Below are 15,827 nucleotides of genomic sequence, written 5' to 3'. Positions count from 1 at the left end.
TGGCGCAGACGCCTGATCGGCCCCCTTTTAATCCCAGCTATTAGCGCAAAGCGCTCCTTGAGAAGCGCAACGTCAATATCGCGCAGCGGTAATTTCTGTCGTTTGCGTAGTTTTACGCCACGGGTTTCATTGGGGGTATCTTTGCTTCCGATCTCGCTGGCGCACACGGAAGGAGGAGCGGGGGGGAGGGGGGGGGGTCGAGCTTAGCGACTGTGGCTCCACCACCCACAGCCACCCACCCGCGCTGGACCCGGTCCACATCACTGTGTGATGTGTGTGTGTGATGGGGGGTGGTGGAGGGGTCACTCAACCAAAAGTGCCACGCCGCATTCATTATTCAGCCGGTAGGGGCTCGCAAAGATCTAGCTCAGCATCCCGAGGCAGTAGCTTGCATGAGCGCGCTTCTTACATCGCCCTCTCTGGGCTTTCCTCACTGCCGCTTTTTTCCTTCTCCTCCCCTCTGCGCTCGGCTTTCTCTGAATGCAACTGTCAAAACGTTTCCTTCCCTCCTTCCTTCTAGGGTTGAGCGTCCAGCATCGATTGGAACTGGAACGAACATTCCGATTCTCCTGAAATCGTTCAAATTTTTACATTTCGACTGCGTGTACTGAAGCCCGGTCCGCCAACTGGAGGAAGAAGCCGCCGTCGATCAAGCCGCGGAAAAAAGTGTGGCGTCACTTTACCAAAGTAAATGACTTGCAAACAAAACTTGTCGTGCAAAGGAAAGCGGACGATCAATATGATAAGAAACCTCCGGGAAAGAAACTTTGTTTGATCCTTAAAAAGAATCGGAATCACAAGGAATCCAAATCCGAATCGTTCAAATTCAAACGACGCCCAACCCTGCATCCTTCCTTCCGTCCTCCAATTCCGACTTGCAGCCCACTGTTCTCATGGTTGTATGCAATCCTGGCCCGATTGACCCCCCCCGTCCCTCCGCTAAAGGTCGCTCCTCTCAAGCCTGACCTTTGTTTTTTAAGGGCAGGGAGGGCCACAGGTGCCGCCGAGCTGCGCTCCGGCTTCACCGTCTGATTAAAGCAGAGAGCGAACAACACAAGAGCGCAGCGAGGAACTGGAACCCTTCACGATGAGAGACACCTTGATTGAATTTGATTGAAAAAAAAACAGTTATGTACCAGGCAGTTAATGGATTTTTTTTTTTCACGGTCAAGGGCTTTGAAGGGGTTCTAACCACACAGATTGGTCCCCATAAAAAGCTTCCTTGACCTCGAGGTGGTTGGTGGCTGCGAATGACCTTAGCGCTTTGGAACGAGCGGCACTGAACGAGGACGGGATTTCCCCTTTAAGGTTCCGCAGGATTCCCCCAAGCCTCCCTCCCCTCATCATGATAGTGAACAGGTCAGCAATACTGCATGGGGGGGGGGGGGGGCACCAGGAGAGGCAAATCACTTTAAATGTCACGCAGCACATTAAATTACCCGACTTTGCCTCCAATCAGATATCGCTTGATACTCGGCTCTTTCCCATTAGAGCGCAAACGCAATTATTAGCGAGCGCGGCGGCTGCGTCAATCAAAGAGCCCCCCGCCCCCCCCTTCCACAACCACCAGTTGTTGTTACAGCCAAAGAGAGGCGAGCGCCGCGAACAACAACAAACAGCTTAACCTCGTGTTTTCCGGCGCTGGTTTATTTCTTTCTTTTTTTTCCTAGCCGCTCTTAAAGCAAAATACAACGTGATAAATTTCACAGCGCGCAAAGCGGTCAAAGACAAATGCAGTTCGTTCCAAAGAGGGGGAGGGAGAGCGAGGGACCGCACTGCAAATAATAATAAAGGCACGGCAGGGAGCTGCCTCTGCAACACAATGGGGGTGATGATGAAGTCACACGTGCGCGCGCACGTGCCCGCGCAGAAGCCTGTGTTTATTTATGATCCTCTGACATGGAATATAATCCCAGCCGGCCATGCCCCGCACGGCCCAGTGTTGAGATCAGGATACTGGAGACCCAAAGGTAAATTACCTCTGATTGGATTTCATCAAGGCTGACCGACCTAATTCACAACCCAGTCAAAGTGGGGGGTGCAAACGTCACTGCTGTCCCAGCTGCTCAGGTTAAGACGCACGTCACCAGGGAGCGGCGGCCGTTTATTTTTTTAAATTATAAAACAGGGGGATCGTGGTCAGTGTGCAGGGAACCCGAGATGCCAGCGGCGCTGACAAGGTGTCAAAGGTCGCCGACAGGCCCTCTTGACCCCCGATGGTGATCTATCCCTGCAGGAGGCGCCAACGCGACCGGCCGCACCTACCGACTGGTTTTCCCGAAGCGAAGCGGTTCCGCTCCCACTGCTCGTCTCACTTTCACCTCATCCACTCATATCAACACGGCTCTCTATATTTAATTCCCGGCAACTGTCGCCACCTTTTTTTTTTTTTCTTCTTCTTTTTTTCTTTACGCGGACCGAGCGCAGACAGATGGCGCGAGGGAACGCCTCGTGGGAGCGACGGCGCGACGCCTATTTAGGATCTGGAGCCGATGAGCTCACGCTTCTTTATTTGACGCGCGGGGAGTGAGCGGCGCCGCAGATTTCATTTATTAATTTATTCGCGCGGCTGCAACCTTACCTTGGCGGCCACCGAGGAGCCGGGCTTCTCCAGGAGATCCCACAGCTTCTTCCTCTTGTCCGGGCAGCAGGTGTTGTCGAACTCGCCCTCGCCCTCCCGCTCCCGCATGGTCTCGGCCTCCCGCCGCAGCTCCTCGTTCATCTGCTCCTTCTTCTGGTGGTAGCGCGCCTGGCAGCACGACTCCAGGTAGATCTCGTCGATGCCCCAGTAGTCCAGCTCCTGGCCGAAGGACAGCGCGCACATCTCCTCCATCATGTGCAGCTTGCCCGTGCGGTAGAAGTTGAGGATGGAGGTGAAGGCGCCCGGGTGCCGGTCGAAGAAGAACTCGTTCTCGCCCAGGCTGTAGTCGTCGCACACCTCCATCAGGGACTCGTGGGTGTTGCAGTCCCGCAGCTTGCCCAGCCTGGTGCGGGGCAGCCGGTCCAGGGTCCGCCACAGCACCTCGTGGTTCAGGCCGCCCACGTTGAGGCGCACGCGGCGGGAGCGGGCCTTGGTGCGGATGATGTCGATGGGCTCCGGCGGCACGGAGGGAGCGCCGCGGACGTTGGCGGGCTTGAGGCCCGCCGCTGGTCCGAGCTTCTCCGCCATGGTCGGGGGATGAAGTAAAAACTCACAAGGGTGGGCGGCTGCCACAAGGCCAACAAAAAAGGGGAACAGAGAAAAAGAAAAGTCAGCTAAGTTGGGTCCTCTTTAGGGAAGTGCCTCCATGGCTGAGGAAACAAGAAAAGAGAGAAGTCATACGGTTAACGCTCCATAAAAGCGGAGGGGTCAGGAGGCTGTCAGCAGGCAGCACTTTCACTTTCGAAACACATCCCACCATCACTCCAAATACCTCCTGAAAAACACTTTTCGAAAACGCAAAACCTGCCCAGCGACGTTCACATCCATCATTCAAGATAAGGGGGTTTTAGCTGTGAGGCAGAATCAAAGATTTCTGATGTTAGCAGTCAATATGGCTGCCCTGCACTGACTGAGCCCTCGGTGAGGTAATGAACTCCGCTCCGTCCACTCCCTCTGCCACCCGTCGCTCCAGATGGGACTCGGCGGCGAGCTGGGAAAAGCGTTTCAACGAGCCGAGCCGTTGAATTACTTTCAATAATTTTGCTGGATCATCAGCGGCGGCCTCAGTGTCTCTGTTACATAGTGCAATGTTTGATTACCCTGAACAACCCCTCCTAGCGCTGAAGAGTTAACTCTTTTAAACTACTGCATTATTATTAATATTATTATTGTTATTATTATTTTTTATTATTATTATCATCATTATTATTATTACCAAAAAAAAGTTTTTACATTTTACAATGACGAATCAAAGTGCAGAGCCGAGGGCTGCCCTTGAACGCAACAGTTCCCGCTCGTCACACGTGCCTGACTGTTTTTCCACGCCGCGGGTTCGATTGCAACACGGTGCCGTGTCATGCGGACGATTCGCACCGTCCAACTATATTAATATCAGCGTTCATTTAATTTACTTATTTTTAGACGAGGCGCGCGCAGGGAAAGGGACGGCACAACGCGGCAGGCAGGTCACCCGCCACGACCAACTCGACTTACTCTGCAGTCCCATAAATTTGAAAAGCACTGCATAGGCTCACCTGTTACGCTAGGACGGATTCTGGCTCCCCTTTCGAAGATCCAGCAATTGGAACAATCGGAACAATCGGGCGCAGCAATTGTGTTTTGTCCACTCTCGTCAGAGTGGCGCATCCATATGTTTAAAAAAAAATATTGTAGAAAAGGCGGGGGGAGTCACGAGAAACGAGGAGAAATAATCCGTTCCTCACCTTGCCGAGATAAACCACCGTTTGCATGCAAACTCCTTTTTTGGGTTCCTCCGAGTCCGAGAGTGTGCGATGGGATGGGACGGGACGGGGGGTGGAAAGGGAGCCGGGATCTCCCCCCCTCTGGTCAAGCAGCCACGGCCGGAGAGAAGCGTCCGCGGGCGGAACGTACAGAACGCACGTCCCTCATCTCGCTTTTTTTTTTTTTACTTATACGAAAATGGAAAGAAAGAAAGAAAAGAAAAAATAAGCACCGTCGCAGAAGGGAATAATCGGACTCCCTTCCTCCACTGGAGTTGATCACCGGCGCTGCTTCGCCATCGGAACGCGAGCACGAGTGCGGTGCGTTGAGCCGGGAGCGTGCAGCTCACTGAATCACTGCTGCTGCTGCAGAGCGACGCGGCGCGTAAAAGGAGGCGACGGGCAGAGGAAGAAAGGGAAGGAAGGAGGGGTGGAGGAGGAGGAGGAGGAGGAGGAGAAAGGGGCTGCGGAGTGTCCCGCTGCACGGCTCCTGCCTCTACATTAGGACTGGCTGAGTGGTGCGCCGCACATCCTATAGGTGGAACGCCTCAGTGCACCACGGTCCGGACCGAGCGTGTTCGGCGGCGCGGCATTAAAATTGCATTGCAAACACTTTGTCCTGTCTTCTGCGGAGGATGTTGCACGCATGAAGCCAACCGCCCCTCTCCTTCCGCTCAAGTTGACGTTGCGGGTTGCTTATAGTTTGTATGTACAGTGAGAGGAACGCGAGCACAGATTTTATTCTTTAAAGATAATAATAAAAAAGGGACAAAGGATGAACGCAGTAGAGTAGAGGTGCGTTGGTGGATGCTGGTGAATTTTCAGACTGGTAATGCTGGTGGATAATGGGTCGCCTCGCAGAATGGGAGTGCTTTCAGACACCACAGAGTTCAGGATGTGGGTCAAACTTGTTTGATTAAGCACAGCAGGTGTTTCACATCTATTGCTTGATTGCTTTTTGACTGCTTTGTTCCTCTAGAAATATGTTGGAATTCACATATTATTCACATCAATATTGAAGAAGGAAAATATAGCAAAATGTATCTTCCAAATATCATTAAAGTAATTTAAGGTTAAAATAAGCAACTCACAACAACTTAACGGTACCGCCTCTTCCTCTTCTGGACGCCTTCTCCCCTCCCCTTTCTTTTGAACCTACACTACGGACGCATGGCATTTAAAAATAAATGCACACAAACCAATTAAAACAATGCAGTTTTTTCCCCCATCATCTTTTTTCCGTGAGCTGCTTTTCAGAAAACACGTGTGATGTCACAAAGGGCGCTGATACCTCTCCCAGGTCAGCGACGGTCACTCCAGGGTTGCTAGTTTTAGTAGAAAGTCAACAGAGGGCCATAAACAGAGGGCTAAATGTGCGGTTTTCTGGAGTCTTTCTGTGTGCTTGACTTGAAGAACCTCCACCCACTCGGGCCACAGGGGTTGGAAAGAAAAAACAAAACAAACGAAACTCTGAGAATTACATGGAACCTTTAATACAATCTCTGTGGCGGAATTTACTTCCTGTCCGCCCACGTCGCACAAACAACACGCCCACCCCAACAGCCGCCGTGAGAGCGAAGAGTCGCAGGTGAGAGCGGAACGACCCCTCTGCAGAGGACTAAGAAAAAAACAACCAAGATGCTTTGGAAGCCCCCTCAGACACCTTTTACCGGCAGGTAATCAAAGCCCGTCTCATCTATTAGCTATCAATATGCAGCGGCGCTGCCCCCGACTCGCAGCCCTTAAATGAATCAACAGAGATATTAAATTATGCATCCCTTTATTACCTCTCAGATCATTACCCTCTTCTCTCTCTCTCTCTCCTCTTCCTCTCCCCCGACCCTGACGACTCGCAGTTCGTACGAGTGATGATACATTGTTCCAACCCCACCCCCGCCCCCTCCGCCCCCGCCGCCACTGTACAGCACCGGTGTCGGCTCGCCGTTTCCCCTTAGCTAAGCTCTTTCTCCAGAAATTTGATTATACACCGCATATGTGTAATTGATTTCCTTGCCATGTTCCTTCCTCCCACTGACAAGTGATCAATAGCGCCGCATTGACTAAGTGCAAGCCATCGTGCGCTCGTATTCTGTGTCTCAACTGTGTGCGGCCGCCGCTGCTTGGAAGGTCAAAGGCTTTTTTTCTCTCTCTTCTCGTTGAGGTCCAGATGTCATATTTCGTTTGCTGTAATCCCATGTCATCTTTACAGCTCTCACATATGGGCCTTATTAATTATTTGAACAGGACTTCAGCACTCTGTCTTGCACATATGGCCACATCCATCTCGGGCCGCCATGCAAATTTGATTGGAAGGTGGCAACGAGGTTACAGGACACGGGCTGGAAGTGAGAATCTCAGGTCCAATAAAAGTCGGCTGAAGTTCTCTGACGACTTCTTTTCCTCGTTCGTTGAGTCTTTTAAAGTTCCTAGCGTCCGGCTTGGAAAGAGCCAGCTCAAAGTGTTTGCGAAGGTAAGGCCAAACTTACGCCGCTGTCATGTCGACCAATTAAATGTGTCACAAGTCCTATTAGCTCCAAGAAAAGGTCTTTAATACTGCTATTCTTTGATAACGTTGGGAACAAACTGAATGCTAAAGGGAATGAAGCCGATTGGTCATGGAGTCCCCCAATTTCCATACCCAATTAAAGATGGAAGTGAAAAAAATGTAAGTGAATCAGCCGTCCCTTTGGCACGTCTGCGAACCGAAGCACCAGAGCATCGTCGTGTGACCCCAAAACTGAAAGACATCGTTTAGTCGCCTGACGACAAAAGCGCGGAGGGCGACGTCCTTAATTACTCAGAGTACAGAGAAATGATTAAGGGCAATTGAGCGTGTCCCCTACCATCAATTATCACAAAAACAGGCAGCCAATCAGCTGCACTTGCAGCGAGCTGCCGCCGACACCAATGCTTGCATGCGCTGCGTGCGTGTGTGTGTGTGTTCGACGCGAGGCTAATGTGCTGTAAGGAGACCTGGTGCAGTGGAAGCTTCCAGCTCTGCGCTTACACCACCTGAATGCGCGGCCACTCCTGGGAGTTGAGGCCAGCTCGCGTCCCACCGTGTGGGCGGAACAGCTCCAGTTTGCAGCAGTTTGACGAGTCCTAACTTTTATTTAAATGACGGAGTACTACAAAGGAAAAAAAAAAAAAAAAAGTCACAGTGATTATACAGTGGGTGTATATATAGAATTATTATTTTTTTTCCTTTCAGGAGGTAGCGTTGGGATTGCGAGGGTTGTTGCCCAGCAACTCGTACTGTAGCATAGCGGTCAGAGATGTTTAAGCTGTAAAAAAAAGGCCTGTAAAAGCTCAACTGGCAGTGACTAAATCAACTGTTTGGCCAATTAACCTTCGCTGTCCGACTTTTACGGGGGCGCATCTCGATTCCACGGCGTGATAAAGGGGACGGACATCAACAGGCAATGCGGACGGGGGTGGGGGGCGAAGGCGGGGAGAAAGTTGTAAAGTGGAAGGCTTTTTAAAAGGTCTGGATCCGGAAGATGAGCAGTGAGATCCACCTCCCAGAACGTCCCCATCAATCTGAACCCGACGATGGAGGACAATGACTCGGCCGGCCTGCTGCCTCGTTCCTGAGCTGTCGACACCTGCTGAACTCGCCCCACAACAGACACACACACCACCACCACCACCCCCTGTCCAATTTGTCATGAAATGTGTTCGCTCAGTCATCCAAACAACGCCGGGCACACAGACACACACACAGACAGAGTCATGCGCTCCATCCACAGCTCCCGCCTGACGCGCCGTCATCTGCTCCTGAACGCCTTCATCAGGGGGAGCGGCGCACAAATCGGCCGCTAAAAATTGCATCCCGACGCGCAAACCGATGCGTTTAAATAGGCCGCGCCGAACAAAAAAACGAATGTCACACTCTTCACGAGTGTGAAGAGGAGGGAGAAGACAGGGAAGAGGAAGGGGAGGAGGAGGAGGAGGAGAAGAAATGGTTCATGGTGCTAATTTACCACGAGCCTTCCTCGGGAAGGGAAGGGAAGGGGGAAGGGAAGAGCAAAAAGTCACATTCAGCTCGATTACTATAATAAGCGGCCAATCGATGTGGGGCACCTGGCTATTTTTAGAAAGCCGCAATAAGTTTGAATTCATCGGGAGAATAAAGGAGCGGAGGTCGGCAGGGTCGGGGGGGGAGGAGGAGAAAAAGGAAAGAACCGACTTGGTACTCTGCCACCTGCTTCCCGGTGAGGCTTCGACCTCGCGTCCTCCTCGGAAAAATATCATTTACGCTTTCCAGAAAAGCCCCCCCGACGGAGGGAAGGGCGGCGACGGGGTTGAGAGTGCGAGAGAGCGAGAGACCCCGTACGCCGAGCTTTGTGTGTCTTAGTGTGTGTGTGTGTGTGTGTGTGTTTCTCATCAATAAGAGGGAGGAAACGCGGCCCTATAGCGGGCAGCTTGTTTATTCTGGTCGGCTATTTTTAGCCGCCGGGCCGTGTCAAGGTCCGAACCATCAACCCGTCCGCGGCGGGCGGCAGCGGCCTTCGAAATAATGGTCTCCCGCAGACCGCGGCCATCCGTCTGTGTCACGCCTCCATTCATCCCGCAAAACACACCTGTTCACCGCCCAACGCCGCCAGCAGAGGCTAAACGTGTCAAAAATACACACGCACACACACACACACACGCGCTGCTTTGCCACGCTATTCGGTAGCGCAAATTAAAGGCTCGCCTCTCTGTCGCCGCCGTGTTTACCGTCATTCTTCGGAGGCATCAATCACGATGGGTGGGGGTGGGAGGGGGTGGCGGGGTGTGGCTGCAACAATGCCTTGAATGCAATCGTTGAAATGCACCCCCCCCCGCCCCCCAACACACACACACACACACACACACACACACACACACACACACACACACACACTCCCCCAACCCCGCCAGCGGCGCTCGGCAGGCGAGCGAGCGCGGTTGAAAATGACTCCCGGTGCTTTCAGGCCCGAGAGTCGCCGATCGATCACGCCGCTGATCTAATTGTGAAAGAGGCGTCTTTATTTACCGTCAGTCGCAATCGCGTCACGTTGCCAGTCTGGTACTGTCACAGCAATCGCGCGTACACCACGGAGACACGCTCCCTCAACTCCACTTTACTTAATTGTAAACAAACGCGACGTCTTGCAGACTGCGAGCGCACTTTCCAACGGGGTGTGCAGGGCCGCATCCAAATATCTGCACGTCATCGCCGTTCCCTTTTTGCAGAGCAATGCGAAGGCTGCGACCTGAAGCCAAAGTGCTCTCGGCAGCGCGATAATGCGAATATGATGCACCGGCCGTAACCGCCTGCTCAGAGGCTCGGCGGCCGGCAATTTGGCCCCACTAACTACAGCCGGGGGGGTTGTCCTTTGAGCGTATTTATGCAATCAGGGCAGGTTTTGGCACCTTCAGCGTGTTGCGGCGGTCACTACGAGTTGTACATCGAAGTGAGAGGCGGGCGGGGGTGGAGAGGAAGAGGGGAGCAGGGGGAGGGGGCACCGCGGCATGAATAGCAATGAAGCCACTTGTAGTCTGGGCGCCGCACAAGCCGGGTCGCTCAAGGGGAACCGTTTTTGCAGGCCCGCCTTCACTCCCGCGTCCAACTTGTTGTAGTTCCAATGGATGCGCTGCGCTGGCTGTGCATATGCTGCACGGGGTCCATTTAAAGTTACAGAGTCATTAACACGCCCGCGCGTTTAAACTTTGCAGCACAAAAGCCCGAAGCGACTTTTTGCATCCTCGTCGCTCGGCCCCGCGTGTTCGACCGGTTCCAGGCCAGCATTATCCAAATGCCACGCTACCTGCCTGGCATGCTAATGCATGCAGATCGCTCACGAACGCCCCGCATTTCCCCCCGGTTGTGTGCCGCCGAGGCTTTTGTTTATTGCGACCGTATGTCAGGCGGCTGCGTCGAAAAACTGTTGTCAGCTGTGTAATTGGGTCCGCAGGTAGTGGCCGGGGTTTGTTTCGAGTCCCTCTGCAAAATTATGTTGCATGATTAATCACCTTGACAGGAGACTGTGTCCTAGCCCGCTCCCGGGAGGGTTATCGTGATTGGGGAAATTTTTTATGCCTTTTCTTCTCTCCGCAAATGAACATAACAGAAAGACAGGAGAGGCTGCAATGCGAGAGTCACTTCTCTTCTCTGAAAAAAAGGCGAGATTCGATTAAAAAGAGCTGCCCATGATGGACTAGGTCGATAAGCTAGCCTCGTATCATACAAGGTGTGATAGCCTCATGCAAAATGGACGGGCCACTTATCTGCAAATGTGTTGCAAGCACAGTGACCAAGTCTTTTTGGGAATACACCATATTAAAAGGTTTGCGGGTAGCGAGCAAAGTTAAGAGGCCCGGGGGCCCGGACATTAAATCTTAAAGAGTTGCTCTTATGGGGCTTTATGTCTTCCACTTCATGCATGCATTTAGTTTGCATACAGTAAGTATTTCCCTGATTTATGGGCTAATGACTTCTTTGGTGGGGATTGGGAGGTGGGAGGGGGTTGATGCTGTTGTGTGAAGAAGATTTCCGGGCAGACGACCAAAGCTGTACCCCATCCAGCCAAACACGCTGTGCCAATGACAGGGATGCCATCCTCCCTGTTAGAAGCCAGTGAATTGCAATTGCAGAACTCTTATTTTAAGGCAGAAAAGGAGTTGCTTCAAGCGACAAGCAGCCGCTGACGGAGCTGGGCAACAAATGGGGTCTAATGCACTGCAATCGCAAAGCCATCGTTATGTGCCAGCGTCTCCATTATAACCTTGGATATTTACATGAACCGATTCATCATGTCTCTGGACAAGCAGCAACCTGATGTGCACGCTTGATATATTCCATCACGATCAACGTCCAGTGACAATACAGAATCATTTCATCTCGCCCGTGTCCCTCAAGGTTGCACATATTGGACTTTAAAGATAATGCTAACTGCTGGAGATGTCCGGCCTCCTGATGGACTCTGGTGCACACACTCGGGAAGCAACTCCTGATTTAGAGCAATCCATTAAACAGGCCCACTGGTGCACATCTAGACGTGTGCCCTTGACTCTATACATGTCCCCCTCTATTTGGCCAAGACCAGAATGGACACATACTATTACTATTACTACTGCTGTGATCCAGGAGAAACTCTAAATTGAATTCTACAAAGCATACAAATTGATTTTGTAGTGGAGTTTTTATTTATTTATTTATTTTAAGTAAAATAACTCAATATAATATGCGTTTAATGTGTAACGCCAATGGCTTGAACACCATGCACTGCAGCGTATAGAATGCAGATGGAAATTGATGCTCAGAACCAATGAGGAGTTATTTGCTTCCTTCGGGCCAGCAAAGAGGTTAGAAAGCCACACTGCAGCAATTAAACTTAAATTAAACCTTGCAAAAGAAAAATTGCCACCTTGGGCACCGACCCAAACGGACATCCAGGCAACAACAATGGACACTTGCAGGGCTTATTTTCTGTGTCGAACAATCACTTTCCAAGCAGTCAACATAGGGGACTGTCTTTTTGGGATGTTCTTTCCGTCTTTATGTAATTTTAATATTTAAGATGACAAAATCAATAATAAAATTTATCTAATAGCCTTTAGAAGTTGTTTTGTTATTATTTGTTATTTGTTAAAATGATAAACTCTCATTAATTCAATTGTATAATTTAGTCATTTTTAAAGGTATATTATCTATTATTATGTACATTGTTAGTGCCGTTTCCCTCCAACACACACGCTTGCTTCGATCCTCCTTCTTGAAGGAATCCCAGCAACATGAGCCTCTGACAGTCTAAACAGCTGACAAAGTGAAAAAGTCCCATGTCAGTTTGAGGTCGAGGTCACAGAAACAACCTTGCAGACGACACCGTGGTCTCTATCCTCCTGGGTGCACTGTGGATTTTACATGTTGTTTTGGTGACAAACAAGCAAAAGAGGAAAACATGTTTGGAAAAAATAGTGAGTCCTTGGCAATGCTGAGACTGTATAAACCTCTGGGCAAGACAAATATCTCACAAAACACATTTATGCGCAATCCCCGACAGTGAAAATAGGGGATGAATCATTAATTTCACTCGATATGAAACTGATTCAAATCGCTGAAGGGGAATTTAAAATGTTTCCCCTCCTCCTATTCTGCCCTCTCCGTTATCATCACACCTGACTCGGCTTCTGAAGGCTCTCACCGCTCCACGCCGCCGCCTCCCACTTCACCGGAGGCGCCGCTGCGGCGCGAGTCCCACCGTTTTAATAACTTGTCAAAATGAATGTCCTCCGCCACTTTTCACAAGGGGGTGGGCGGCAATGGCGGAGCCGCCTCTCGCGCTCGCCGCTCGGGAGAGACGAGGTGTCACCGGTCTTCCCCCGTCCTGCTGCTTACATCCGTGACAGCAGCGCTGCGTTGTAATTCGGTGAAGTCACCCTTGATCGCGGTTAAAAATAGAGACAACCGGCGTGCACCGTTTGTCATCGAGGGCGGGTTCATCTTTCGGGTGAGATGCTGCAAATGGCAAAATTGTTCTCGGGTTGCTCTGCTACACTTTTAAAGGAACCAAATCCAGACAAGACCATTTGATGGGAAATCCATGGAAACCCATCCATCCATCCATCCATCCATCCATCCATCCGCCTCTACTGCACTCAGGGTCGCTGGAGCCTATCCCAGCTGCCTTGGCGCCAAGACAGGGTCACGCTGTGGAAAAGCCGGCAGTTCACAGCAGAGACCACGCAGAGAGACTGACAACAATTCACACTCGCGTCCACACGGCCAATTTCCAAGTTATCAATCAGCCTGATGGTTCCACCACGGTGGGAATTGAACCCACGACCCTTCTGGCCGCGAGGCGACAACGCTTCACTGCTGCTGCAACGCCAGGGAAACCCATTCTTTAGCAAAACATGCACGCACGGAGGATGATTACGATCCTAAATTACATGTCACCACCTGAGTATCTCATTAAATTTGCCCTTTAAGGAAATCCAGCAAGTAACCAGGAACATATTCTGTTCCCTCACTGTGTTTGTGGCCAAACAATTTGTTGCACAAGAGGCTTAGAAGCAATTGATTTGCAGTTACTTCAGTAGCAAACGCTGCATCTTTTCATTTTAATGTCTGGTCTTTGAGATATCGAGAATTTTCACATCTCACCTCATCGTCTTGTTGCCGATGAGCACAACAGCTCCCAAGCGCTGCAGCTGCAATCACAGTCTTGCATTGTTATCTCCCTGTAGGGACTGATGTTTAGGGCAAAAAAACATCACGCCAATGACTGTGAATCTTAACCTTGCGGATCTCCGCATGATGAGGTGAAGTAAACAGAGCCTCCCGCGGTCCAAGACGCCCTTTGCCGCAATACATCATGAGACACGGCCGCCGGCGATCCCGCGCGGCTCAACGCGCCCTTTACCGAGGAACACAAGGTCCAAAGCCCTCGTCCAGAAGGGGACCCGTGATGCCAAGCAGCGAAATGAATTATTGCCGTCGCCGTACAGGAGAGCCCCTGCGGACAAACCTCAGTCCTTGGATGCCTGTGCCAAGGGTGAAGGGATCAGCGGAAAAGCGTACTTTCACAAGGGAGCCGGGGCCCATTGTTCTAAGAATACCCCCTCCGCCGCCTTTCGGTTTTGGAGGGCACCCGCACTCGGTTGCTCCTGGGCCAGAAAGAAATCCTTTTAGGGGCTGGCAGATGGACAAGAAAGAAAAAAAACCCTGCTTCCAGAAGGGAAAACGCAGGACGGTAGTTGGCGCTGAGGGTAATGTCGTCCGTCGGCCGATAAGTAACTCGCACCCGAAGGAAAGGTTAGCGCACGGCTGCACCGTAATCCACTTGATCAACACGACAGAGGCAGAAGGTAATTAAGTTCATACGGTTTCATTATGTCGAGTGGGAGCCAACGAGTGCGCTGCTGTTGGAACGATGCTGCGTCAGCAACAAGTGTCGCCCGCCGGCGATTCGGGTCGCCCCTCCGGAAATAAAACACATGATGCCTTTCAGGATTAAAAGTCACCCGAGAGAGAGAGAGCTGGGAAATACATTCAAACTCTTTGCTACCGTCCAACTGTCCATGATGATTCTTTCACACATCCATTGGATGGATTCGATATATTCCTCATTGAGTTTTCGCAAGGTTTAAAACTTTCAACGTCACTTGGAGAGTACCAGCTGACATCTTGAGCCAAGGTCTGCAATTAAACGCGAGACTTTGCGGCGTATCTCGACTCTGCACGTGTCCGGCCAGCCACCCTTCGCCGAAAACCTTTGTTTCAATTCTGCATTCAAAGTGCCCCGCCGGTGTTTTATTGCAACGATTTATCCCTCGATGGAAACCCCCGAGGCTACAAAGCCATCTGTTTGACATTGCCAGCTGGACCCCGTCCGATAAAGGGACACATTTATAGTGGCCTCCTCAGGCCCCTGGGTGTGAAGACACACGACGGGAGGCGAGGACGGACGGCGAGCGCGGATGTTTGCGCGGGAAAACGTTTCTGGCCTTAATTGAGTGAGAAATAACACTTGGATCATAAATTACGACGTCCATCTCGCCGTGTCCTAAAACTGAAGACGGGAGCGTTTTTTTTGGAAAGAAATCGATAACCCGGCAGTCAGAGAGGAAGAGGCAATTTGAAAAGAGCGGCGATAACGGCCCCCGACACCTGATGGAAGATAGTGAGGAATTTGTGCAAACGCCAATGAATAAATTATCGTCTTTTTTTTTTTTTTTTTTCACTGCAAGGTCAGTTCTGGTGCTCGGCTCCTCCGGGGAAAACCTCCGCCAACACATATAGGCAAATGTGTTCACAAGCACGCAACACACACATGCGCACGCAACTGCAGTCCCACACGGCGGTCAATTGCAGCTCCCCACCACCACCAACACATGCATCACTGCAAATGTCTTCCTACACACGGCGAATGCATCTCGTAGAGGGAGGCGCGCCGCTGTGGCACGCGGGCGCAATCGGCACGCCACATGCGCGCTGTGCGGACAATAAAAGACGGGATGCTTCAGCGCCCCCCCCCCCCCTCCCAGTCTCCTTTAGTTAAAAAAAAACAAACAATTGGACATTTTGCCGGGCGTCACTTGACTTGCGCACGTGGGAAGCGGCGCTCGCAGCCGGAGTGGAGGAGGTTCAAGGGTGAAACGCGGCTCTTGGCAACCGCGCCTGGTTGCCCGGGTTTAACACGCAACGCCACAATAAAAGCACCCTGCCTCCTCCTCTGATCTCATTAAGAGCGGGATTTTCTTTCTTAGCGCTTTTTTTCTTTCCTTCTGCTGACATGTTTCAAAACTTTAAAAGGGAGACAAATGGGATAAGGGCCAAAATGTAATGTAAGCTTGTAGCTTGGCTTTCAAGGGTCCTCATATAAATACAGACACCCCCCTGCCACACACACACACACACACACACACACACACACACACAACCACGCCACCCTCCCGTGCAGAATTAATCACAA

The 15,827-nt window shown here is 51.2% G+C and overlaps 1 protein-coding gene across 1 annotated transcript in view; it reads right to left on the bottom strand.

Annotated features, from left to right (window-relative positions):
• Window positions 1–4,762, bottom strand: part of kcnb2b (potassium voltage-gated channel subfamily B member 2b) — a 66,931-nt gene extending 62,169 nt beyond the window's left edge. Inside the window, exons 1-2 of the mRNA XM_076050397.1 lie at window positions 4,366–4,762; window positions 2,582–3,291 (exon numbers count right to left, since the gene is read on the bottom strand). Of these exons, the coding sequence (XP_075906512.1) occupies window positions 2,582–3,169 (588 nt within the window). The 5' untranslated portion in view covers window positions 3,170–3,291; window positions 4,366–4,762. The remainder of the gene's footprint in view (window positions 1–2,581; window positions 3,292–4,365) is intronic.
• Between the last annotated feature and the right edge of the window lie 11,065 nt (window positions 4,763–15,827).

This window comes from Nelusetta ayraudi, unplaced genomic scaffold (genome assembly GCF_046127955.1).
Source record: "Nelusetta ayraudi isolate G7.1 ecotype Tasmania unplaced genomic scaffold, CSIRO-AGI_Nayr_v1 ptg000127l, whole genome shotgun sequence".
Taxonomy (NCBI): Eukaryota; Metazoa; Chordata; class Actinopteri; order Tetraodontiformes; family Monacanthidae; genus Nelusetta; species Nelusetta ayraudi.
The sequence above is the reverse complement of the archived record's forward strand: the minus strand, read 5'-3'. Positions and strand labels throughout refer to the sequence as shown.